General features: G+C 46.1%; 1 protein-coding gene across 1 annotated transcript in view; it reads right to left on the bottom strand.

Moving 5' to 3' along the window:
* The window catches only part of LOC132575760 (1-phosphatidylinositol 4,5-bisphosphate phosphodiesterase zeta-1-like), a 62,170-nt gene that overhangs the window by 5,429 nt on the left and 30,730 nt on the right, over positions 1-26,011 (bottom strand). Inside the window, exons 8-11 of the mRNA XM_060244450.1 lie at positions 24,955-25,111; positions 17,650-17,766; positions 8,687-8,859; positions 2,013-2,145 (exon numbers count right to left, since the gene is read on the bottom strand). Of these exons, the coding sequence (XP_060100433.1) occupies positions 2,013-2,145; positions 8,687-8,859; positions 17,650-17,766; positions 24,955-25,111 (580 nt within the window). The remainder of the gene's footprint in view (positions 1-2,012; positions 2,146-8,686; positions 8,860-17,649; positions 17,767-24,954; positions 25,112-26,011) is intronic.

Genomic DNA, 26,011 nt, shown 5'->3' with positions numbered 1-26,011 from the left:
TCCCTCACAATGGGAAGAAGAAAAGCTGCTCAGTTTCAGTTAGTACAATTTGAGGAGGTCGAAAATTGAAGGTATGGGTGGACTTTCACTCGAATCCAACAGATGGGAACTAATGTCAGGGTCTTATTTCACACTACTGTACTCAACAATGCTTGAGGCCTACCTCCAACAGAAAGAGCGCTCCCCTGAGGGAGGTGGCTCTTAGCAAAAGAAAAAGCCTTCTTCATCCATCGGTGGGCCACTTAGCAACTGCCCCTTCTTTCACAGGAAAGGTCCTTAGGCCAGAGGAACGTGTCATGTTATAGGGTTGCCAACTCCAGGTGGCACCCGGAGTTCTTCTGCTATTATGATTTATCTCCAGATGACTAAGATTTGTTCCCCAGGAGAAAATGGCTTCTTTGCAGGATGGTCTGTATGGCGTTATACCCTGCTGGAATCCCTCCCTTCCCCAAACCCTGCCTTCCTCAGGCTCCACCCCCCCCCAAATTTCCCAACCCAGAGCTGGCGATGTACATATCTGGTCTCTCATAAAGAAGTCTGCGTGACAAGGCAAGGCCTCAATATTTATTTATCATTCATTTATTACATTTTGATTTCTAACTGCCATCCCCCGAAAAGATGGGTCAGGGCGTTGTACAGCATTATATAACGCATCATTAAAACAGATTAAAGTGAATAAAACACAGTAATCAGCCTGTTACTAGAACAGAACAACGTACTTATTCAACTATTTTGAACATAGCCATATACAGAGAGTGAGTATTGTTCTTCTCCCTCTGGTCTGCCAAGTAGCTGCACTTGCAATATACTAAGAACATCAGAAGAGCTCTGCTGGATCAGACCAATGGTCCTTCTAGTCCAGCATCCTAAGAACATAAGAAGAGCCCTACTGGATCAGACTAGTGGTCCATACAGTCCAGCATCCTAAGAACATAAGAAGAGCCTTACTGGATCAGATCAGTGGTCCATACAGTCCAGCATCCTGTCTTTCACAGTGGCCGCCCAGTCCCTCCGGATGGCCAACAACAGGGCATAGAGGCAAGACCAAACCCTGATGTTGCCTCTGGGATTCAGAGGATTAGCACCTCTGAATGTGGAGGCTACCCTCAGCCACCAGGGCTAGTAGCCATTGATAGACTTATCCTTCACTCTGTATATTACAGAGGATATCAAATGTTGCTGGGCACAGCTAGAGATAGGAGCCTCTGAATTGGAATCTGCAGAAATATTGATGGTATTACCAGCATTTACTGGTCAGCACAGGGAGCAGTTGTGGCTCAGTTACCAGAAAGTAGCATGGTGGGGAAGACTCGTCTCCAAAAGAGGAAAGCAAAATTACTAGCATATACCTAATGGGTCCAATCCATCATGTGTTGTCCCACTCCCAGAAGATTTGGAGTTAGGAGCAGGAGATGGGGAAATTGCACTCTATGGACAAAATTCCTTTCCATCGATGCATGGCCAGCCCTAGACTGTCTGGCACTCCAGGCAAGGCTAACTTCTGGCTCCCCCATCCCCAGCACTGATAACACCACCGAGTCACACAGGGTGCCTAATTTGGTGCCCCCAGAAGGCCACGCCCTAGGCAATTGCCCAGTTCACCTAGTGGAAGGGCCGGCCCTGCATCTACAGAATCTCCAGTAATCCAAACTATAAGTCAGGGCTGGCCAAACTGCGGCTTGGGAGCCACATGGGGCTCTTTCACACATATTGTGTGGCTCTCGAAGCCCCCACCACCCTGTCAGCTGGCTTGGAGAAGGCATTTCTCTCTTTAAGTCATTTTTCCAAGCCAAGCTAGCTTGGAGAATGCATTTAAAATTAAAGTTGCTTTCTTCCCCTCTTCCTCTCATCTGTTTTCCTTCCTTCCTCATCTGATGTTCATGTCTTGCAGCTCTCAAACATCTGACGTTTATTCTTACATTAAGCAAGTCTGGCCACCCCTGCTATAAGCATTTAATATTATTGAAGTCATTTCTTGAGCTTCTTGCCCAGCTGTAGATCCTTGTGCTTACCATTGTTCTTTATCACAGAAGTCTGGTGCTTTGCCATATCTTCAGGAACACCATGGATTTCTAGTTTGACTAAAGGATCAGCCTTATTACTCTTGGAAAGGTTACTAGGAGGTAGCTGATGACCGCTAATTATCTGCACAAAGACAATCACAGGTAATTTTTAATCTCAGAACGGAGAAGAAATCAATGCGGTTTCTTTGGGTCCCCGGTGGGGAGAAAAGTGGTGGGGGAGGGGAAATGAAATAAACAAACAATTTGTTGTGCATGGCAACAGGGCCTCTTGGGGGAATGAAGAGCCGATCTTTCTAGAGAAACACACCCAGGGCTTTTTTTTGGTAGCAGGAACTCCTTTGCATATTAGGTCACACACACACACCCTTATGTAGCCATCTTTCAAGAGCTTACAGGGTTTTTAGTACAGGGCCTACTGTAAGCTCCAGGAGGACTGGCTATAGGTTTGCCAATCCCCAGGTCCCGGTGGGGGTTCTTCCGCTTTCCCAGGCTCCTTCCCGCCCCCAGTCAGCTAGCCTAAGGAATTAATACCAGCCCCATCCAAAACCCTCCAAAGAAACTTCTGTTACTTCTGGGGTTACCAGCACTGCCTTAGTAAATACTTAGTAAATACCAGATTTTCTTTTCTTTTGTTTTGTTTTTGTTTGTGTACGTGCATGCGCATGGACTTTGTGTGTGTGCACTTGAAAGTCATGGCTACCTCTACTGGGGGCATGGAGAATGTTCAGAGAGGTGGCTGAATAAAGCCTGCTTCCACTTCCCAGCTGATGGTATTCCAGGGACGTCTCCTATCCAAGTACTTGCCAGAGTTGACTCTGCTTAGCTTCCAAGATCTGATGAGATCGGGCTTGCCTGGGTTACCCAGGTCAGGGAATGAATGCCAGATTTTTGAGGGTCATGTTTTTGGCAAGGTGGAGTTTGGGAGAAATGTGGCATCACTGCCTAGCGATGCTCTAGGAATTTCCCCTAATCTCCATGGTAAGAAACACAGAGACACAAGGAAATTCCTAGAAAGTCGCTATGGAGGCCATTCTTTCTCCCACTCCTAAATTTCTCAAGAGCAGAGGACTGGGGCTTAGCATGAGGTTTACTGACCACAAGTAGGCAAATGACAAGCCTATCACCTCCAGAATTCTAATCGAGAGGAGAACTGTTGAAACTTCCCTTCTCGAGTGCAGTCTCAGAGAAAGGCAGGCTGAAAATTATCTGAACAAATAAATCTTCTCCAGAGCTACTACAAATAAGGACTACACTAGGGCTGTGATTGATCTTACTGACTTCAGTGAGGGAACATTCAGCCCAAGGTACCAGACAGAGCATAACTGTTGCATGTTCCCAATGTGGCTCACTAATCAGCTTCTGAGGACCCACACTCTTATGCAGAATACAGTCTGAAGTAGGGTTGCCAATCCCCAGGTGGGGACAGTGGATCCCCTGGTTTGGAGGCCCTCCATCCACTTCAGGGTCATCAGAAAGGGAGGGGGGGGGGAAATATCTGCTGGGCACTCCAATATTTCCTATGGAGACTGATTCCCATAGGGTACAATGGAGAATTGATCTGTGGGTATCTGGGGCTTTTTTTTTTAGGTAGATGCACCAAATTTGCAACAAAACACCCAGTGCCTCTCCTCAAAACACCCTCAAGTTTCCAGAGGGTCCAATTCTATGAGCCCCCAAAGAAGGTGCCTCTATTCTTCATTATTTCCAGTGGAGGGAAGGCATTTAAAAGGTGTTCGGTCCCTTTAAATGTGATGGCCAGAACTCCCTTTGGAGCTGAGTCGTGCTTGTCACAACCTTGCTCCTGGCTGCATCCCAATGACTTTTGGCTCCACCCCCAAAGTCCCCAGATATTTCTTGAATTGGACCTGGCAACCGTAATCTGAAGCCACTACTCTACAACATTCTGCAAATATTATTATAACTGGACACAGCATGCATTGGTTAGATTTCTCTCCCCCCTCAAACTTTACATAACACAAGCAATGATATTTTCCAGCACAATCCAAAACAGGGACAAAGGTGTTTGAACACCACATAACACGGCTCTTCATGGTGCCATAATCTATAAAGCTCCCCACATTTTCGGCATTATACACGTTAGCTACACCAAGGGGATTACTGTAATGTTGATTCCTATAGAGTTCAATCTTACGCTAAATGACAGCAACAGGAGACCTGTATTAACTGCCACGGAAGGACGGGGGGAAACAGTTGGTAATGATACATGATTTAAATGCTTGAAAAGGAAGTTGCTTTTCCTGAAAACAGAAAAACAGAATGAGACAAAACCAGCCCAATAGGAGATATCGAGGGCTAAATTTTGAATATATAAAATCAGTAGACATAAAACCATGTAGTGATAGGGTAGCTCTCACTACCTAACTCTTATTTTTTATGTTAGAAGTCAGCGGTTTTCGTATTATACTACATATTCGTATATTTCATATTATACTGAATATAACACAGTCCTCAGTGTGGCGCCAATGAGTCTCATGGTGCCCACCCACTCTTTTTTCAAGCGCTTGCCAAGGGTTTTGGAAAAATGGGAGGGACCGGGTGGGGCTTTTATCCAGCGAGGCTTCTGATTGGCCATTGGAGATTTGATTGGCTCTGCAGTGTTTTTTTTTTAATGTTGCTTTGGCAAGCAGCTGCCACCACAGCAGAAAGATCTTCATTGTGTGACTGAAGGTAAGCTGCAGCAGCCATTTTGTGACCGGCTGTGCATTCTGCATAAGGTTGCCAAGTCTAATTCAGAAAATACCTGGGGACTTTGGGGGTGGGGCCGGGAGACTTCCCCTAAAATAAATAAATAAAAATACAGCAGTGCAGTTCCCCTGAATACAATCTTTTCCCCATTCCCAGCAGCTGGTTTCCTCTCTCTCTCTCTCTCTCACACACACACACAGACCCCAGCCAAAAAGAACACAGTTTGAAAACACACACTTTACTAACCATGGGAGTTGTTGAATGCTGTACACTCAACCCAGTTCGTCAGACTAACACGGGGAAACCAGAGGCTCTATTTTACTGTGCAAACTAGTTCTGGAGGGGTTGTAAAACAAATGGAGGGAACTTCCTCCCAAGAGCCATGTTGTTCTGTATGCTCTCCTCACCCACATTCAGCCTAGCTCCAAAGTTTTAAAGGCACACACCCCTTTCCAAAAACCAAACCAAGCCCTTCCCAAGTCTTTTAAGCTTTCGGAGGGTTGAAGGCACATGGTGGCTGTGGGGGCGAGGTTTCCCCTGCTGGCCAGCTGACTGGGGGTGGGAAGGAGCCTGGAAAAGCGGAGTAACCCCGTTGGGACCTGGGGATTAGCAAGCCTGCAGCAGCCATTTTGTGACTGTGTCCACCAATTACAAAGGTGCCCACAGACTCAAACAGATTGGGGATTCCTGGCACAGAACCTGGAGGTTCCTCTGAAAATGGGTCAGTTCAGCCATCATGATGGACCTGCTCTCTATTAATTCCATTTGACCAACACAGAAGGACCTGCCCTTCACAAATTCCATTTAACCACCACCAATGGACCTGGAGTCTTCTATGTAATCTTGCATCATTTAATGTGTCATGGTAACACTTATGCTTTGCTTAAATTCTAGGTTTTTAAAAGATTTCTGGCTGGTTCTACAACCCAAATCCTATTTCATTGTTTATTGAATGTTGATTCTATCGACTCATTTTATGTAACCCACCTGTGAGTCCCAGTGAGAAATAGGGCTGCCAAGCCCCCGGTCTGGGCGGGGGTTCTCCTGCCCTGGAGGTTCCCAACCCACCAGCCCACATTGGGCCAGTAGGGGGAAACTTCACCTGACATCACTGGTACGATGATGTCATTTGTGGGTGACATCATTGCTCCGGCAATGTTGCACAAGGCTACTCTAGGAGTTTCCGGGAAAAATCTATCATTTTTTTCCAGACACTCTAGCAATTTGGGAGGGCAAAACTCTATGGTACCTATTGTACCATAGTGTTTTCCTTCCCAAATTGCTAGAGTGTCCGGGAAAACCATAGAGTTCTCCCAGAAACGCCTAGAACAGCCATGCACAACGTCACCAGCACAATGATGTCACTTCCCCCACTGGAGGACGCAGGGGACTTGGCAACCCTACTGAGAAAAACAGACTATAAATTAATTAATCAAGAAATATGTCAATTATGAATTATGTGAAGCAGTGATTCCTTACGTTGAACATACTGCCAACTAAATGTATTTGTCAACCCTCCAAATTCTGATATTAGCAGAAGGGGAGAAAAAACCTTTGACTTTGCCATTTAATACAACATTTAACTAAATGTTGGCAAACATAGGGAAAGGGTTCTTATTCCGTATCTAGGCCGGGGGGTGGTGGTGGTGGTGGAAAACCCAACTCCTTCAGAAAAAGAATCCAACCTTTGTATTTAATAACCTGTCAAATGTCTATGATAACTATTTGCAGCTAGCTGGCCATAGAATTTATAGTATTCAAGGCATTTTCAACAGCAACCATAGGAAAGTACAAGGAAATATTGCACATAATAAATCATAGCCATATGATTTATTTTTGTTCTCACAGGCAATTTTCCAGGACCGTCTCTGTACATGAACATCACAGCTTGCCCTGAAAGGTTTAATTCAATTTGCTACTTTTTTTTTTTTTACTCATGCATGGTAATGTCCTAAATTGTAGCTGAAGAATTACCTAGGTGCATTGAGATCCACATAAATAACAACACTTAATGGCGCTGTCTTGTAAGCAGACCGCAAAACTGTCTGGAAGTTCAGTTCAGTTCATGTACACTAGATGTTGGCTACCCTTCTCCCAATCCAGACATATCTTACAAACAGGGTTCTTTTTCTAGCAGGAGCTCCTCTGCATATTAGGCCACACCCCTGATGTAGCCAATTATCCTGGAGCTTACAGTAGGCCCTGTACTAACAGCCTTGTAAGCTGGAGGAATGGCTACATCAGGGGGGCATGGCCTAATATGCAGAGGAGCTCCTGCTAGAAAAAGTGCCCTGCTTACAAATATGAAGGGGCTTACAAATATGAACTCCTTGTCAGCCAAATGTTTCCCAGTGCACAGCGGCTTCCCTGGATCAAACTAATAGGTCACCCAATGGCAGCCAACATGCTGTCATTGTTAGAGCACTGACCTTGGACAGGAAGGATACAGGTTCACATTTCCCTTCAGCCACGAAGCTTGTGAAGTGACCTTTAGCTGATCACTCTCAGCCTCATCTACATCTCAGGGCTGTTGTGAGGTCCACAGGGCTTTTTTTGTAGCAGGAACTCCTTTGCATATTAGGTCACACCCCCATGATGTAGCCAATCCTCCTGAAGTTTACAGTACACCCTGTAGTAAGAGCTCTGTAAGCTTTTGGAGGATTGGCTACATCAGGGGTGAGTGGCCTAATATGCAAAGGAGTTCCTGCTACAAAAAAAGCCCTGTGTGAGGATAAAATGGAGGAATTAAGAACTATGTGTGTTACCCTGAGCTCCTTGGAGGAAGGATGCGGGGGGAAATGTGCTGGGTAAGATAGAGTAACATTCTCTTTCCAACAGTGACCATGAGAAAGTCACAAGCAGGAAATGAAGACAACTAGAGAGTGGGCGGCAACTGGCAGTAGTATGGGGGGCACTATTATATCACTTCCTGGAGAACTTGGAAGTGATGTTAGTCCATTGCAGGAATTGCCAGGAACTCTATGATTTTACTAGAATTTACTAGAGCAGACTGATGTCACTTCTGGGTTGCCCTTCGAAGTGATATAACATCATCAGCCAATGATGTTTTTTAACTTCCCTTCCTTCCTGCTCTCTCCCTCCCTCCTGCCCTTCCTTTTTTGTTATTTGTACTGTCTTACTGTAAGCCCTTTTGGGAGCCAGCTGTTTTCTGAAACATGGGGCCATCCAAATAATAACCAGCCCATTCCTGTTCTTTGCACCCAGCACTAACACAGGCCTCTGAACAAAAGATATTATTCCTAGCTATCATAACTTATAGACCTATCCTCCATGACTTTTATTACATCAGTGGCGGTCTCCATATCTAAGCCGTAGCTCCAGCTCAAAATGCAGCTGTAGTGGATGAAGGTGGGGAAGCTAACACAACCTTTAACACAACTGTAGAACTGAAAAATGTGTGGCTACTCCTTAAGACTACACACCCAGACCTGTCTAGCTGTGAAGCATGCCAGTAAGTGTGTATAGCTCTGCTGCAAATGCATCAGGGCTGCCAGCGTGCACAAGCAATAAAGGAAATATCTGCTTACCCATAGGACAACACACTAGAAAGGAAGGATGGTGATGGACTACAACTGTTTCAGAATATAGAGCTAATAATCTATCCAGCATATCACTGAGAAATTTAATCAGTCAGAAGAAGAAGAAGAAGATGATGATGATATTGGATTTATATCCCATCCTCCACTCCAAATCTCAGAGTGGCTCAAAATCTCCTTCACCCTCCTGCCCCACAACAGACACCCTGTGAGGTCGGTGGGGCTGAGAGAGCTTGACATACATTTGCATCACACCGGAACTATTTCGCTCGTATCAAAGTTGGAAGATATGCAAATTTTGAAGAACTGAATAAGTAGCAAGTTTCTTTGTGAGTGGTGAACAGATCATTCCATTAACTGCAAAAACGATCAATTAAAGTTTTGGTGAAACTACCTTACCTTTATTGTAAGCGTCACTGGGTTGTATTTCCCAACTACATCAAATGGGTTGTACTGGGTATTTTTCTTTCTCAAGTACTCTGGTTTTAAAAGGTAGCCAGAACCGCCATTGTCCATAAATTTCCCATTTAGTAGGTCCATCTGTACTCCTGGTGTCTGGAAATTTAGGGCCACTATTGAGGGGAGAAAACATTTATAATTGCATAGATGAAGAATATTGTTCCGGTCTGTACTCTGAAAACATACTTTGAAAACCTTGTCTTCTGACAATATTCCATGTTTCAAGCAATCAGGTTTCCTCTCTGTACTGGAAACTTACATCCATTTATTTATTTAAAATTTGTACACTTATACACTTGGTAAAGGTGCAGTGTCTAAATCAGAGACACACAAATGTACTTTAAATTCAACACACAGATGTACTTTAAATCCAAAACACAATTCAACACACAAATGTACTTTAAATTCAATTCAGTTCAAGTTATTGACTATCACATAAAATGGTTTCCATGGTCTTGTCCTCATATCTGAAGGACCACCTCTCCCTCTCTGCGCTGCGATGACAGCTTCACTCATTGGAATAGGGACTTCTGAAGGTGCCCCATACAAATAGTAAAATCAACAACTGCCCATACACATGCATTCTCTGGAATCAGCTGCCTTGTGAGGTCAGGAAAAGTTCCACCCTCCCTGATTTCTGCAAATTATGCAAAAATGAATTATTCAGGAGAGCTTTGAAGAAGGAGGAGAAGGAGAAGAAGAAGAGGAGGAGGAGGTATGGCGGCGGCAATGATGATGATGATATTGGATTTATACCCTGCCCTTCACTTGGAGTCTCAGGGCAGTTTACAATCTCCTTTCCCTTCCAGTGCCCACAACAGACCTGTAAGGTAGGTGGGGCTGAGAGAGCTCTCACAGAAGTGCTCTTGGGAGAACAGTTCTGCAAGAACTGCGATTGACCCAAGGTCATTCCAGGTGGTGCATGTGGAGGAGTGGGGAATCAAACTTGGTTCTCCCAGATTAGCCTGCGCACTTAACCACTACACCAAACTGGGCACTTAACCACTACACCAAATTACTAATTACATAAGTAATTAAGACTGTGCTGTGACCTGGATGGTCCAGGCTAGCCTGATCTTGCCAGCTCAGATGCTGAGTCGGGTCGGCCGTGGTAAGTAGTAGGATGGGAGACCACCATGGGAGTCCAGAATTGCAACAGAGAACCAGGCACTGGCCAACCACCTCTATTTGTCTCTTGCCTTGAAAACCTAGGGGGTTGGCTTAAGTCATCTATGACTTGATGGGATTTTCTACAAATCAGAGCTGTACTGTAAATAAAAGTTTTGAAAAAGACGCTTTGGCAAAGGCATGAGGCTTCCTCAGAAGGTGGTGGGCTCTCCTTCCTTGGAGGTTTTCAAACAGAGGCTAAATGGCCATCTGACGGCAATGAGGATCCTGTGAATTTAGTGGGAGGTATTTGTGAGTTTCCTGCATTGTGTAGGGTGTTGGACTAGATGACCCTGGGGGTCCCTTCCAACTCTATGATTCTAGGACTGTATGTAGTACATACTATCTGTTGATGTAAGTATTGTTCTACTATGTAATTCCTGCATCATTTAATGTGCCTTGCTAATCCTTAAACTCTGTTTCAGCTCCAGATTTCTGCAATGCAAACCTTTATTGTTTTGTTTATTGGGCGACCCGTCCTCGTGATTGTATTTGACTCTGAGATGGATTTCCCACTCACCTTACACAGCTCTCATGTTCCTCTTCTCAACGGGGTTTCCTTCCGATTCCATACTATCTGCCCAGGGGTTGCAACGAGCGTCGGCATTTTTGTGTCGCAAAAAGAAACTGGTTTTTAGAGGTTTCTGTTTGCGGTGCGAAAACACCAATGCTAGTGGCATCCCTGGGGCAGATAGTGTGAAATCGGAAGAAAGTCCTGCTGACAATGTGAGAGCAGCATAAGGTGAGTGGGAAATCAGTGACACTGTGTAATCCGCCCTTGAGTTCCAGGGAGAAAGGCAGACTATAAATAAATACATAAATAACATTTTACAGAACTAATAAAATCCCTCGCTGCTTCCCCCATTCCATTCTGGATGCCGTAGTGACATTTATAAAGCATCCAATTTTCTGTAATGCAGGCTGCGGAGAGCCTTGAATGGCAATCCATTAATAATCCTTTCGTACCAGGAAGATGTCAGCTGCCAATAATGGATCCAGTCCCGGCATTCTGTGCCAAGGAGTTAATATCATAAAATGGATCAATTTGTCTTTTGTTGTGCGTTACACAGATGCCATTAGGGATGACCGAGAACAAACACCAGCAACTGTTGCATATTGAAGGGAAAGAGAAAATTCACTGCCGAACATAACGAACCACGTGGTGGCGTGGTGTGATGTCGCTGCTCGTGTTAAACTAGGATGTAGGAGGCCTGTGTTCCGATCCCTCCTCTGACACAGAAGCTTGCCGGGTGCCCTTGGGACAGTCACTTTCTCTCAGTCTAACCTTCCTCAGAGAATTGCGGTTTGTGAGGATAAAATGGAAGAGGGGAGAATGGCTGGGTTTCCAATGGAGAGAAAAGTGGCAGTACCTCAATACCAGGGGTGGCCAAACTGTGGCTCAGGAGCCACATGTGGCTCTTGCACACATATTGTGTGGCTCTTGAAGCCCCCACCAGAGAAGGCATTTGTCTCTTTAAATCACTTCTCCAAGCCAAGCCAGCTAGCAGCTTTCTTTCTCCAAGCCAAGCCAGCTAGTTACTTTCATCAAGCCAAGCCAACTAGTTGCTTTCTTTCTACCTATCTCTTTCTCCTCGTTTTCCTTTCTTCCTTCCTTCTCTCAAACATCTGTTGTTCATGTCTTGCACCTCTCAAGCATCTGACATTTATTCTATGTAACTCTTATGTTAAGTAAGTTTGGCCATCCCTGCTCTATACTATTTCTGACAGAGAGCAGTTCCTCAGTAGAACAGGCTTCCTCGGGAGATTGTGGGCTTTTCCTTGGAGGTCATCTAACAGCAATGCTAATTCTGTGAATCAGGCAGATCATGAGAAGGAGGGCAGGAAGAGGGTATTGGGGGGGAGGTATTTGTGAATTTCCTGCATTGTGCAGGGGATTGGACTAGATGACCCTGGAGGTCCCTTCCAACTCTATGATTCGATGATTTCCCAAGTGTTACCTCCACCTGAGACCCAGTTAAGTGTAGTGGTTAAGAGCCTGGACTCTAATCCGGAGAACCAGGTTTGATTCCCCACTCCTCTTCCACATGCAGCCAGCTGGGTGACATTGGGCCAGTCATGGAGCTGTTTGCTCAAGAGCAGTTTCTGAAGAGCCCTCTCAGCTCCACCTACCTCACAGGGTGTCTGTTGTGGGGAGAGGAAGAGGAGATTGTAAGCTGCTCTGAGATTCCGAGTGAAGGGGGGGAGTCTAAATCCAATTCTTTTTGTTTTGTGTGTGTGTCTAAACTTTCCCAGCTCTCCAGCTCTCATGGAGTGAAGGAAGTCATGTCAGCCCCTGGTGACTGACCCCTACTGGGGGCCTGGAGGATATTCAGGGCAGTGGTTGAATAAGCCTGCCCCCACAACTCAACTGGGTATTTCAAGGACAGTCTCCCATCCAAGTCTCCCATCACTGTTGACCCTACTTAGCTTCTGAGATCTGATGAGATCAGGTTTGCCTGGGCATTCCAGGTCCAAGCTAAATCCAACTCTTCTCTTTCTTCAGCTGCAGATATCTAAATCTACAGATTTGGACCACACTTGCACAAAACAGATATCTAAATCTATGGATTTGGACCATGCTTGCACAAAACAGATATCTAAATCTATGGATTTGGACCACGCTTGCACAAAACAAAGGTTCAGTACAAGGTGCTGGTTATGACCTTTAAAGCCCTTTATGGCATGGGACCTGCCTACCTTAGGGACCGTCTCTCCCCACATGTTCCCCAGAGAGTGCTGAGATCGGGGTCTCAAAACCTTCTTACAATCCCTGGGCCAAAGGAGGCCCGTCTGAAAGTGACCAGAGACAGGGCCTTCTTGATTGCAGCTTCCTGTTGGTGGAATCAGCTCCCGGAGGAGGTAAGGGCCCTGCGGAACCTTCAACAGTTCCGCAGGGCCTGCAAAACAGCCCTCTTCTGGTTGGCATATAATTAATTGTTATCGGAATGCCTGAATATTCAAATCTCGAACATCAGATTTTTAATACTGGAATATTGAAGAATTGATTTAAGGAAGGTAGCATAGTACATATCGAAGTGAGTTTTACACGTTTTTATGTATTTTATAGGTATTTTATGTATTTTATTGTATAATTATAATTATTAATGTATTATTAATATATTTAAATTGAGTTTGTTAGTTTTTTTGGGTTGTAAGCCGCCCTGAGCCCACCTCGGTGGGGTAGGGCGGGATATAAATCGAATAAAATAAAAATAATAATAAAATAAATAAATCTACGGATTCGGACCACGCTTGCACAAAACAGATTTCCCAGAAAATTTTGGTGGCACTGAAGGGAGGGTTCAATTCCCCTCAAAAGTAAGCTCTGTGCAAGTACAGAAGATGCTGTTTCTTTCCTGTCTTTGCTGTGGTGGAGATGCGGCTGACCTGGTAATGGTGAAGCAACCCAGGGGCTGTGCTAGGCCCTGCAGTTGCACCAGGCCTGGCAAGAAAGTGGGGGGAGATGGGATATCCTACCCCCTGAGTCTTCTGGGCCCTCACCTGTAACAATCTAAACTTTCCCAGCTCTCCAGCTCTCATGGAGTGAAGGACAGTCAATGTTCCCTGTTGTGTATGTTAACTGAGGAATGTATATTTAATGCTGTTCCTGCGTGGCTCATTGGAGCCATAGGACTGAGCTTGGGGACTCGGGAACAATGGGCAGTAGGATCCAAATCCCTGCTGCTATGCTCCAATCACGAGCCCCCTGCTGGTTTGAATGAACCAATTGTGTGCTTGTGCGGGAACCCCGAAGTGCATATAGTTGGCCCAGTCCTCCAGTCTTTGAATTCAGCCCTTGCCATGCTGTACTTAATAAAGGAGCTATGATCACTACCACTTCGCCTCTCCCTTGTGTTGAGCCCACTATATTATAGTCCCTCTAAGTTGTGGAGTCTTATGAGCAGAAATTCTACTTGATGAGCTACTGGCATTAAAGTTGAGAGCTGCTGCATGAATTAGTTTGCTCTGGGGCCATCCTTTCTGAGCTAAGACAAAAATGTGCAAGCCAGAGGCTAAAAAAAGGTGATTAGCTCACACTAACTCAGCTTAGTGGGAACACCGGTCAAGAGTAGGAAGGCAATATTTGGTAACATCTGGATATACTGTATCTGGAACATAAGTTGGCTGTGACTTGATCCTACTTTCTACCACCAAAGTCATAGTGCATTTTATGCTGTTTCCACTCTATGATTTTATCTGGAGACCATCTCAGCCCCGCTTTGGAAAGAGAGCAATACATAAATGTGTTACATAAATTCATGATTGGGAAATAGGTTCCAGAGTAGCCAAGCTAAAATATATTGACTGAGAGAATCCTCCGAAGGCCAAAGGACATGTACAGAACTCTTGTGTTCAGTGACATTTAGGGTACAGTAGCAACCGACAGGAAAGTCATTCCGAGGACAGGTGTGCACTTTTTGCCGCTACATGTGAATGACAAACGTGCATTACACACATTGCACTCCCCCCACACACACGTGTTTGGAAACATGCACAGAATCATGGTAGGATTGTGGACTTTCATATGTGGGGAGCAGGGGTGGAATTTTAGCAGGAACTCCTTTGCATATTAGGCCACACACACCCTGTTGTAACCAATCCTCCAACAGCTTACAAAAAAGAGCCTTGTAGGCTCTTGGAGGATCGGCTACATCAGGGGTGTGTGGCCTAATATGCAAAGGGGCTCCTGCTAGAATTCCACCCCTGTGTGGGAGTCCTCTTGAAATTACAACTGATCTATAGGTCAGTTCCCCTGGAGACAATGGCAACTACTGGGGGAGGACTTGATGGTATCACATCCCAACTTAGAATCACAGGATCATAGAGTTGGAAGGGATCTCCAGGGTCATCTAGTCCAACCCAGTGCACAATGCAGGAACTTCACAAATGCCTCCCCCACCACACACACACATACCTCTGGCTCCATGGCCAGAAGATGGCAAAACCCTCCTGGATCCCTGTCCAAACTGGCCTGGAGAAAAATTGCTTCCTGACCCCAAAGTGGCAAACATCATTTCCATGGGTGTGTAAGAAAGGGCCACGAGAACTAGAAGAAGAAGATATTGGATTTATATCCCACCCTACACTCTGAATCTCAGCGCAGTCACATTCTCCTTTACCTCCCCCACCCCCCACACACACAACAGACATCCTGTGAGGTGGGTGGGGCTGAGAGCAACTCCTGTGAAAGCTATGGCTGACCCAAGGCCATTCCAGCAGCTGCAAGTGGAGGAGTGGGGAATCAAACCCGGTTCTCCCAGGTAAGAGTCCGCGCACTTAACCACTGCACCAAACTGCCTAAGCCAGATGCAACCCTTCCCACCCTCCTTATGATCTGCCTAAGTTCACAGAATCAGCATTGCTGTCAGACGGCCATCTAACTTCTTGTGGGCCCCCAACTTAGCTCCTTTCCCTTCCCAAAACGTGCCCTCCCCAGGCTCTGCCCTCAAATCTCGAAGGATTTCCTAACTTTCAGTCAGCGACTACCAAGTTGGTCTCCAGATGAGTTCACAGGCATTTTTGTCCTTCAGAGGGCAAGTGACAGTTTGGATGGTGGAGATGATTTACACTGAAAAAATGGAACTGAGGGTCAAACCAATTCCGCAGATAGCACTTGCCTCCCTTCTGTGTGGGGCTCTTCACAGCAGCTCTTTTTCCTGGGTTCTGCATTGGCATCTCTGGAGCAGGGCTGTGTGTTTCCTGCTTGCTCCCTGCCCTGCACAAACTTAAGAGCCAAGAACGAGACCAGGACAAAGGCTAATGCGAAATGGCCATCACATTCCCTCGCCTCCAAAATTACGGTTCTGATATGGAATTCACTGCCATAGGAGGTGGCGGCGGCTGCAAGCATAGATAGCTTCAAGAGGGGATTGGATAAACATATGGAGCAGAGGTCCATCAGTGGATATTAGCTACAGCATAGTGTTGGAACTCTCTGTCTGGGGCAGTGATGCTCTGTATTCTTGGTGCTTCTGGGGAGGGGGAAGGGAACAGTGGGAGGGCTTCTAGTGTCCTGGCCCCACTGATGGACCTGCTGACGGCAACTGGGGTTTTTGGCCACTGTGAGACACAGGGTGTTGGACTGCATGGGCCACTGGCCTGATCCAACATGGCTTTTCTTATGTTCTCTTATATGATAGTGTAAACAGCGGTAGCTTCCAGTTTCCAATAAAACTGGGATTCTTTGTCGCAGATCTCCTGTGTATCATCTAAAAAGGTAAAGGCAGAGTCCCCTGTGCAAGCACCAGTTGTTTTCAACTCTGGGGTGATGTCGCATCACGAAGTTTTCATAGCAGACTTTTAACGGGGTGGTTTGCCATTCCCTTCCCCAGTCATCTACACTCCACCACCCCCCCCCTCAGCAAGCTGGGTACTCATTTTACCGACCTCAAAAGGATGGAAGGCTGAGTCAACCTTGAGCCACCTACCTGAACCCAGCTTCCACCGAGATTGAATTCAGGTCATGAGTAGAGCTTAGGACTGCAGTACTGCAGCTTTACCATTCTGCGCTAGTTACCCCCTAAGATGTAGCCTGATTTTCTTCATCACCATGCCTTTTTGCCTTCAGTGTGGTTACTGTAAGGACCTTGGTGTGACCTGCAAGTTCTTTTTTCTGTGTGTGTGCTGGAGAGACATTTGATTAGATGCTGGCCTTTATCTTGGCAAGCAGAGGCTGTTCTCATATCATTTCCTTTATTTAAATACCTGACGGAGGGGACTTTGACTCTCAAAAGATTATACCCTGGAAATCTGATTGGTCTTTAAGATGTTTCTGGCATCCAGTCTTGGCCTTCATTATTTTGGTTGATCTTAATAAAAGGAACCACATGTCTGTATTTTTGGAAACTTTGTTGGACCCAACATGGCTTACCTGAAGCCAAGTGTTATCTAGCTCCTCAGTCTCTTTAAGCAGGGCTTTTCTTTTTGTAGCAGGAACTCCTTTGCATATTAGGCCACACACCCCTGATGTAGCCAATCCTCCCAGAGCTTACAGTAGGCCCTGTAAGAAGAGCCCTGTAAGCTGTTGGAGGATTGGCTATATCAGGGGTGTGTGGCCTAATATGCAAAGGAGCTCCTGCTACAAAAAAAAGCCCTGGTAGGGGCTAGGGCTCAGTGGAAGAGCTTCTGTTTTGCATGTAGAAGGTCCCCAGTTCAGTCTCCAAGCCAGGGGTTCCCCCCTTGTCACTTCCAGTAAAAATTTCCAATAAGTGCACAGGGGGTGCATTAAAAAAAATTCTCCCACCACCACTTGGAGCAGCAGCTTAGCCTTACTGCCTCCTTAGCTGCCCAGTCTTGACATCCTTGGTTCACACTGCCACTGTAAATCCTAAACCTAAGGTTGCCAACTTCCAGCTGGTGGCTGGAGATGTCCAGCAATTACAACTGGTCTTTAGGCAAGAGAGATCAGTTCACTTTGAGAAAATGGCTGCTTTGGAAGGTGGAGTCTATGGCATTATACCTCACTTAAGCCCCTCCCCTCCCAAACCCCATGCACTTTAGGCTCCACCCCCAACATTTCCAGGCATTTCTTAACGCAAAGCTGGTAACCCTACCTAAGTCTTTTTTGAAATTATTTTTATATCTAAATATACTGTGCTGTCCTGTAATATTTCAGATGAGATACAAGCCACTTGAAGATATGAGCTCTGACTCATGGGAACTTATGCTGGAACAAACGGTAGTCTTTGAAGCTGCCAACGGAATTCTGTTCTACAAGGTTTTCTGAAAACACATACCCATTTGACAACCGACATTCCAGAATTCTTGGGGGTCGTAGTTCGAAGAATCTGCCCGTGTTCCTTTGGGGTAGATCCTGGTGATGAACCGGACGGTGTGCAACACAAAACTTTTGGCTGTGGAGAGAAATTTTCATAATCCTGTTATGAAGGAAAGCATTTAAAATGGCTGATGCAATATTTTTTAAAAGTTATACTTCAAATGGAGAGCTAATTCGATGAGCAATTCTGACAAATCCACCGTACAATATTTATGCTACTTTCCCCTCACAGTTTCCCCCCCCTCCCTTGCATCTATTTTATAAGCTCATATTCAAAAGTGATGGATTTAAAATGCATAGTCAGAAGTTATGGAATGCCACAGTCAACACGGCAAGTCACAAAGCAGCAGTAGATACTAGAATAGAGTATCAAGCGCAGAATGCAACAGAAATTTCAACTTTTATTTTTTATGACACGAGGTTGTAGTCACAGATGAAGCTGAATCACAGAAACATCACAGAGCTGGAAAGGGCCTCCAGGGTCATCTAGCCCAACCCCCTGCACAATGCAGGAAATTCACAATTACCTCCCCTCACACACACTCAGTGACCCCCTGCTCCATACCCACAAAATGGCAAAAAACCCCCCAAAAGCTCCAGGAGTCCTGGCCTGGAGAAAATTGCTTCCTGACCCCCAAGTGGTAAACAACATTTATTTGAGCATGTAAGAAAGAGAACTAAGCACTGATGCAGCTTTTCCTGCTCTCCTTCTCATGATCCGCCTAAGTTCACAGAATCAGCAATGCTGTCAGATGGCCATCTAGCCTCTGTTAAAAACCTACAAAGATGGAGAGCTCACCACGTTCTGTGAAAGCCTGTTCCACTAAGGGAACCGCTCTGTCAATAAGTTCTTCCTAATGTTTCTCTGAAAACTCTTTTGATTAAGTTCAGTCTCTTTGATTTAATTTCAGCCTGGCTTATGCTGAATCAGGCCACCGGTCCATCAAGGTCAGTATTGTCTGTTCAAACTAGCATCATCTTACCAGCGTCATTCACATCACCTATTGCCTTTTAACTGGAGATTGCAGGGATAGAATTTAGAACTTTCTGGATGCAAAGTAGAGGCTCTTCCACTGAGCCACCACCCCTCCCCCTGCCCCCAAAACCTGCCTTATACTGAATCAGACCATTTTTGTCTATTCAGGCTGGCAACGGCTCTCCAGGGTCTGAGGCTGAGGTCCTTCACATCACCTGCTACCTGGTCCTTTTCAACTGGAGATGCTGGGGATCTGTGACCTTCTGCATGCCAAGCAGATGCTCTACCACTGAGCCACAGTCCCCGTCCCACATGATTATGTGGAAAACCTGACATATCCAGGGCTTTTTTTGTAGCAGGAGCTTCTTTGCATACACACCCCTGATGTAGCCAATCCTCCTGGATTACACCCTGTACTAAGAGCTCTGTAAACTCTTGGAGGATTGGCTACATCTGGCCTAATAGGCAAAGGATTTCCTGCTACAAAAAAAGAGTCCTGTACATATCTAAAAACACCAGGCTTGATTCAGTTCAGTAAAGCACCATTCAGTCTCAAGGATCATGCCTAAAGTCCCTGATTCAAAGGGCACTCAGATGCATACCATGATCAGTGCAATTCCTCCATTTCCCAGTGCAAAATAAGCAGATTCACACCAGTCTGTTTTCTTTACTGAAACAATGGCCAAGCATCTTAGAGTATGGGAGTTCCATGTATACACAGAGCTTCCAAGCCCCAAAGGTGTAACTGGGGGTTCCCCAACCTTTTTGTACCTGCTGGCACTTTTGGAATTCTGGCACAGCATAGCAGGCCCAGCCACAAAAATGGCTGCCTCAAAATTACTGCCACTGGGAGCGGAGCCAGTCATAAAATGGCTGCTGCGGCTTACCTTCAGTCAGACAGCGAAGAACTCTGCACAGTGCTTGTTGCTGCTGCCAAAGCAACATTTTTAAAAATCCACACAGCTGATCAGAATTCCAATGGCCAATAAGAAGCCTTGCTGGGTAAAAGCCCTGCCCATTTTCTAAAAAAAACTCTTGTTAGGCACCAGGAAAGGGGTTGGCAGGCTCTATAGTACTTAAGGGCACCATGTTGGAAACCCCTGGCCAAACTGAATTAAGTCAACTGAGGAGGGAGGTAGAATTTCCATATTTTTTGAGTTTTGATTCCTCTCTTAGGACCCTAGCCCTTCATCTCTAATCTTTTAGGAGAAGAACCAACTACAATTTTCAGATTCTATACAAATGCCTGAACTGGGGGCTGGGGAAGACCCCACCACAGGACTACGCAAATTGCAGGGAGCCCATTTCTTCCCACATTATAAGAGATGGGGTCACTTTTTTCTGCACTCCTCTCTGCCCTTGGGTCATCTGAATGATGGAAAGTATTTATTTATTTATTTAACTTAATGAATCTTCCCATCCCGGCCAGTGCTGGGCTCTGGGCGGTGTGCAGCACAAGAATAAAACACATACATTGAAATCAGTAAAACCAGTTACATTAAAAAGAAATTATAAACCCCAACGGCATCTCATTTAATGTACTATTATTCCGTTTCCAGTCATTACATTAGGGTTGCCAAGTCCAGTTCAAGAAATATCTGGGGACTTTGGGGGTGGAGCCAGGAGACTTTGGGGGTGGAGCCAGGAACAAGGGTGTGACAAGCATAATTGAACTCCAAGGGAGTTCTGGTCATCACATTTAAAGGGACAGCACACCTTTTTAAGTGTCTTTCTTCCATAGGAAATAATGAAGGATAGGGGCACCTTCTTTTGGGGCTCATAGAACTGGACCCCCTGGTCCAATCGTTTTGAAACTTGGAGGGTATTTTGGGGAGAGGCACTAGATACTATACTGAAAGTTTGGTGCCACTACCTCAAAAAATAGCTCCCCCAGAGCCCCCGAAACCTCCAGATCAATTCCCCATTATACCCTATGAGAAACGATCTCCACATAGGGAATAATGAAGACGTTTCCCTCTCCTCCACACACACACCCTTCTCGCAAATCTGATGTAGGGGATTGGCCTCTCTACTCACCAGCCAGCTTCTTCACAGCAACAAAGACACAGACACAGAAAGTTGAAGCCTTTCACCACCTCCGGAGATGCAAAGGCACATGGTCCTTTGGGGCGGGGCAGGAAGCAGGCTGGGAAAGCTCCGGCTGCTGCGATGGAGCTGGCTGGGAAGGGGAGGGGCAAGGGGGGAGAAGCTGGGAAGGGGAGAAGCTGCTGCGATCCGAGGTGAGAAGGGAAGGGAAGGGAGGAGGAGAAGCATTGGGGATCGGTGGGAAGGGGAGAGGAGAAGTTGCTGGGATCTAGGCTGCGTGGGAAGGGCCACCATTCCCCCCGCTTTCTGGATTTTTGGCGAGCAGGGGGGAGGAGGCTCCAAATCAGGGGCCCCCCGCCCAGGCGGGGGATTTGGGAAGCCTACATTACATCAGGAGTGGGGGGATCCCCCCACACAGCGGGGGTGGAGAGAAGAAGGTGCCAGCATGACAACCATCGCTGTCCTTATGCAAAAGCTCGGCGGAACAACTCTGCCGTATGGGCCCTGAGGAACTGTAGAAGATCCCACAGGGCCCTGATGTCTTCTGGCAGAGCGTTCCACCAAGTTTGCACCAGGACTGAAAAAAGTCCTGGCCCTCATTGAAGACAGCTGGACCTCTTTTGAGCTGGGGATCACCAGCAGATTTTGACCAGTGGAGCGTAGTGCCCTTCCAGGGACATAGTGGAGCAGGCGGTCCTGTAGATACGTCAGTCCCAGACTGCTCAAGGCATTAAAGGTCATGACCAAAACCTTGAATCTGACCCAGTAATAGTTTAAATAGTTTGTGTGTAAATATTCCAAGTTAATAGGGTTGCCAGGTCTGTGCTGGAAAATAGCTGGAGACTTTGGGGGTGGAGCTGGGAGAGGGCGGGGTTTGGGGAAGGGAGGGGCCTCAGCATGGTCCAATGCCATAGAGTCCACCCTCCCAGGCACCTCTTTTCTCCAAGGGAGCTGATCTCTGCCAGCTGGAGATCAGTTGTAAAAGTGGGAGATCTCCAGGCCTCACCTGGAGGCTGGCAACTCTACAAGTTAAGCATTCTATCAACTGATTTCCCATGCTAGCAGCTGAAGTTCAGCTCTAATAGTGTTTGCTGAAGGAAGCAATCAGGAAAGCTCTCCAAAGACAAACTTGAGTTAGAATAAAAAGGTGTAGCTTTAATAATAATAATAATAACAAAGCCAATAAAATCACTTAGAAGAAGATGATGATGATAATATTGAATTTCTACCCCACCCTTCACTCTAAATCTCAGAGTGTCTCACAATCTCCTTTTCCTTTCTCCCCCATAACAAACACCCTGTGAGGAAAGTGGGGCTGAGAGAGCTCTCACAGAAGTTGCCCTTTCAAAGACAGCTCTGTGAGAGTTATGGCTGACCCAAGGCCATTCCAGCAGCTGCAAGTGGAGGAGTGGGGAATTGAACCCAGTTATCCCAGATAAGAGTCTGCACACTTAACCACTACACCAAACTGGCTCTCTGCTCTGTGCATCCAAACCCTTCAGTTCCAAATCTTCAGCCAAAGAATTGCATGCTGTATAACCTCCTATTCTTCAAAAGCTGCCACCAATATCCCTATACAATTATGCAGGCTGCAGGAAGCCTAATTTGTGTCATTTACTGTGGTTCGGGGTGGGGGGAATGGGGATTTTTAATGGACAATTTGAGGATATTTGCTACAATTACTAGGCAGGAGGCCTACCTAGATTCCTAAATGGTGTGCTGGCTTTCCGCCAGTGGCACTTAATATGAAATGGGAATTCTTATGAAAAAATGTGACAGACCATGCTAGGAGAGCAGTAAGCATGATGAGTCTGGTGATCTTTGTAGATCGACAATCTCCAGCCCTGCTGTTTGAAAAGCTTTCTTCTGATTGATATTTCAGCCTCTTGCCGAGTATATTAACTTCTGTCCACAGTTCTGAACTGAAAGATGCATTTTTTGCCAATACCAGTTGGGGGCAGGGGATCTCCCAGTTTGGAGGCCCTCGCCCCACTTCAGGGTCATCAAAAAGCGGGAGGGGGGAGAGAAATGCTTTCTGGGCACTCCATTATTCCCTATGGAGACCAATTCCCATAGGGTATAATGGAGAATTGATCCTTGGGTATCTGGGGCTCGGGGGGGGGCTGTTTTTTGAAGTAGATGCACCAAATTTTAAGCATAGCATCTGGTGCCTCTCCTCAAAACACCCCCCAAGTTTCAAAAAGATTGGATCAGGGGGTCCAATTCTATCAGCCCCCCAAAAGGTGCCCCTATCCTTCATTAATTCCAAATGGAGGGAAGGCATTTAAAAGGCATGCAGTCCCTTTAAATGTGATGGCCAGAACTCCCTTTGGAGGTCAGTTGTGTTTGTCACACCGTTGCTCCCAGCTCCACCCCCAAAGTCCTTAGATATTTCTTGAATCGGACCTGGCAACCCTACATGTAGCATTGTCCATTCACAGAAAAAAATGTTTTCACTGGGTTGCCAGATTGGCCGGGGGAAGGGCTGTCAGAATTAGCATCGATCATGAACCAAGAATAGCAAACAACTCAGGAGATCTTTCCTGTTTTAAAATCATGAGGCTCCCTGCCAATACTGAAAGCCTTCTGAAGATAGGGAAAAAAGTGGTTTCTTCGTTGCAAGCTGATTCTTTGAAGCAGCACTAGCTCTCTTAGGGTGTCTTTACACTGGCAGTTTGTGACTCTCTATCTCCGCATTGTAAACTCACCTTTTACATTACATAATGTTCCCATAATTGTTTTGCATCATTGCTTCCTGAGGCATTTACATTTGTTTCAGTGAGATGGGTTTCGATGACACCACAAAAGCATTTTTCTCGAGTTTTGGTCTGGTCTTTTCTCTATGGGCCTTGCAAACTTGTATTGTAAAAGTTTTCTTGCCTTTTTAAAGACTCCTCCAAAAGCCACCACAAGGTGCAGTAATTTGCATGAGAACTGACAGCATTTGAAATTTTTACATATCATTGCTTGCCTCATCTAGTGATTTAAATTTGTATTGTTTTTGCAGTGTTGACAGGATTTCCAAGCAATCGTATACATTTAACTACGCACTGGTATTCTGGCTGCCCTCTGATCAGAGACCCCCCACCCCCAAATTGAAACGCTTGAATGTAAAAGGGAAATAATTAAAGCGGAACAGTGGCAGGTGATTTGAAGACTCTAAAACTCTGGATCAAACTGAATGTAAAAGCACCTTTAGTATCAGACTGCTGGAAATGAACTCCCATAACTTCAAAGAAAGCACAGTTCCTATTGACCAAGCCAGGGCCATTTTACCTTAGGGATATCTAAAGCTAGGGCTTTTTTTTTTTTTTTTAGCAGGAACACAGTTCTGGCTGGCTTAGTGTCAGGGGGTGTGGCCTAATATGCAAATGAGTCCCTGCTGGGCTTTTCCTGAAGAAGATAGAAGATATTGGATTTATATCCCGCCCTCCACTCCGAAGAGTCTCAGAGCGGCTCACAATCTCCTTTACCTTCCTCCCCCACAACAGACACCCTGTGAGGTGGGTGGGGCTGGAGAGGGCTCTCACAGCAGCTGCCCTTTCAAGGACAACCCCTGCCAGGGCTGTGGCTGACCCAAGGCCACTCCAGCAGGTGCAAGTGGAGGAGTGGGGAATCAAACCCGGTTCTCCCAGATAAGAGTCCACACACTTAACCACTACACCAAACTGGCTCTCCACAAACTGGCTCTCTTCCTGCAAAAAAAGCCCTGTCTAAAACCCACTGATGAAGGAATTCCTGCCCTTCATTGCCCACCCTCACTCTGGAGAGTGGGGGGCAGCAGAGGGACCTAAACGGCATCTCTTAATGATGTCATTTCTAGCTGCCGAACCAGAACTGACATCACCACACTGCATGATGCAGCGTGTTGGAGAGAAAGCTGGTGTATAAATGAATTATGTGAAAACACAGAGTGAGCCCTAAATTCAGATATTTTCCCCCTTCTGTGCAAAAATTTTGCAAAAGTCTGTAAAACTTGTTGCCGAAGAAGAAGCCCAGAATCTTTGACTCAGTGGTCATGTGTACAGGACCGCATTGCACGGTGCAGTTTTTAAGCGTATTTCTTTGGAATTAAGTTCTGTTCAAATCAATCCATCCCTTTCCCAGGCAAATAGACTTCTAATCTGGCTCTGCAAGAACATTTTGGAAACTGCCAAGCCCATTGCTTTCTAGTTTTGGGATGAGCTAAGCCACAAAAAATGACAAGCGTTTATTGTTGCATTATTAAAGGTTCTACATTACCCATCTTGCTGATGAGCTTTTGCCCTTTCACTTCTCCTATGGAATTGTTTTCGTAAAATTTCTGCTTCTTTCTCGAATCTTCAAAGTCGACAAACTTCCGGGATCTGGTGTAAATCACAAGTTCGGACAACAGCATCGCCACGTGAACCTTTGCATGCTGTGGACAGAGGACAACAAAGGATAAACATATGGAGCAGATGTCTATCAGTGGCTATTAGCCACAAGGTATAGATGGAACTCTCTGTCTGGGGCACGTGAAAACGTTGTGAAAGCAATGTCACCCCAGAGTCGGAAACGACTGGTGCTTGCAAAGGGGACCTTTCCTTTCCATATTGTTGCTTTGGCACATTCACAGTCTGCAAACTAAAGCCTCTCCGGGCAGAACTAAATGTGGCAACATCTAGAGTCTACCACCAGGGCTTGCAGCCATTTTTGAGGAGGAAGTTCTCACTGGGCCATTCCTCTTCAGATTGCCACTGGGTCCCAGTTTGACTTCGTTCTGGTGTGGTGTACCGGGGGATGGGGGTGTGCTCCTACTTCCCAAATGGTCCCAGCGGACATTATTTGTTGGAGAGGCTCTATAATGCTCCCCTGGTACCATTTCAGTTCAGGAAAATGGTGCAGGGGGAAGACAATACTGTTAAAATGAGTTTCCATGGGAACACCCTGCTCAAAATGGCGGTGAGTCCCCATGGCAGATTCAGGAATGCCATCACATCTAGTCTGGCCCTCAGTCATTGGAGAAGAGGCTTGTACAGTGCCGCCCTTAGGGCACATGGTGCCCCAGGCTCGCTCCGTGCCCACCCCCCTGCCACCTCCACCTTCTGCCCTCCATCAGCAGCACCGCGTTCCATAGCGCCCCCCCAAATCTATCAGAGGAGCACACCGCGACGAGGATCAACCCTACTGGCTTCGAGGTGGCTGGAATCTGAGCCTTCTTTGAAGAGCACACTGGAGGAGGCTTCCCCCCCTCCTTTCTGGAACTGGGGTAAGCGAAGCCTCCTCCAGCACTGTCTTCAAAGAACACTCAGATGTTGGATGTCTTGAAGCCAGTAGG

Source organism: Heteronotia binoei, chromosome 8, assembly GCF_032191835.1.
Source record: "Heteronotia binoei isolate CCM8104 ecotype False Entrance Well chromosome 8, APGP_CSIRO_Hbin_v1, whole genome shotgun sequence".
NCBI lineage: Eukaryota > Metazoa > Chordata > Lepidosauria > Squamata > Gekkonidae > Heteronotia > Heteronotia binoei.
The sequence above is the reverse complement of the archived record's forward strand: the minus strand, read 5'-3'. Positions and strand labels throughout refer to the sequence as shown.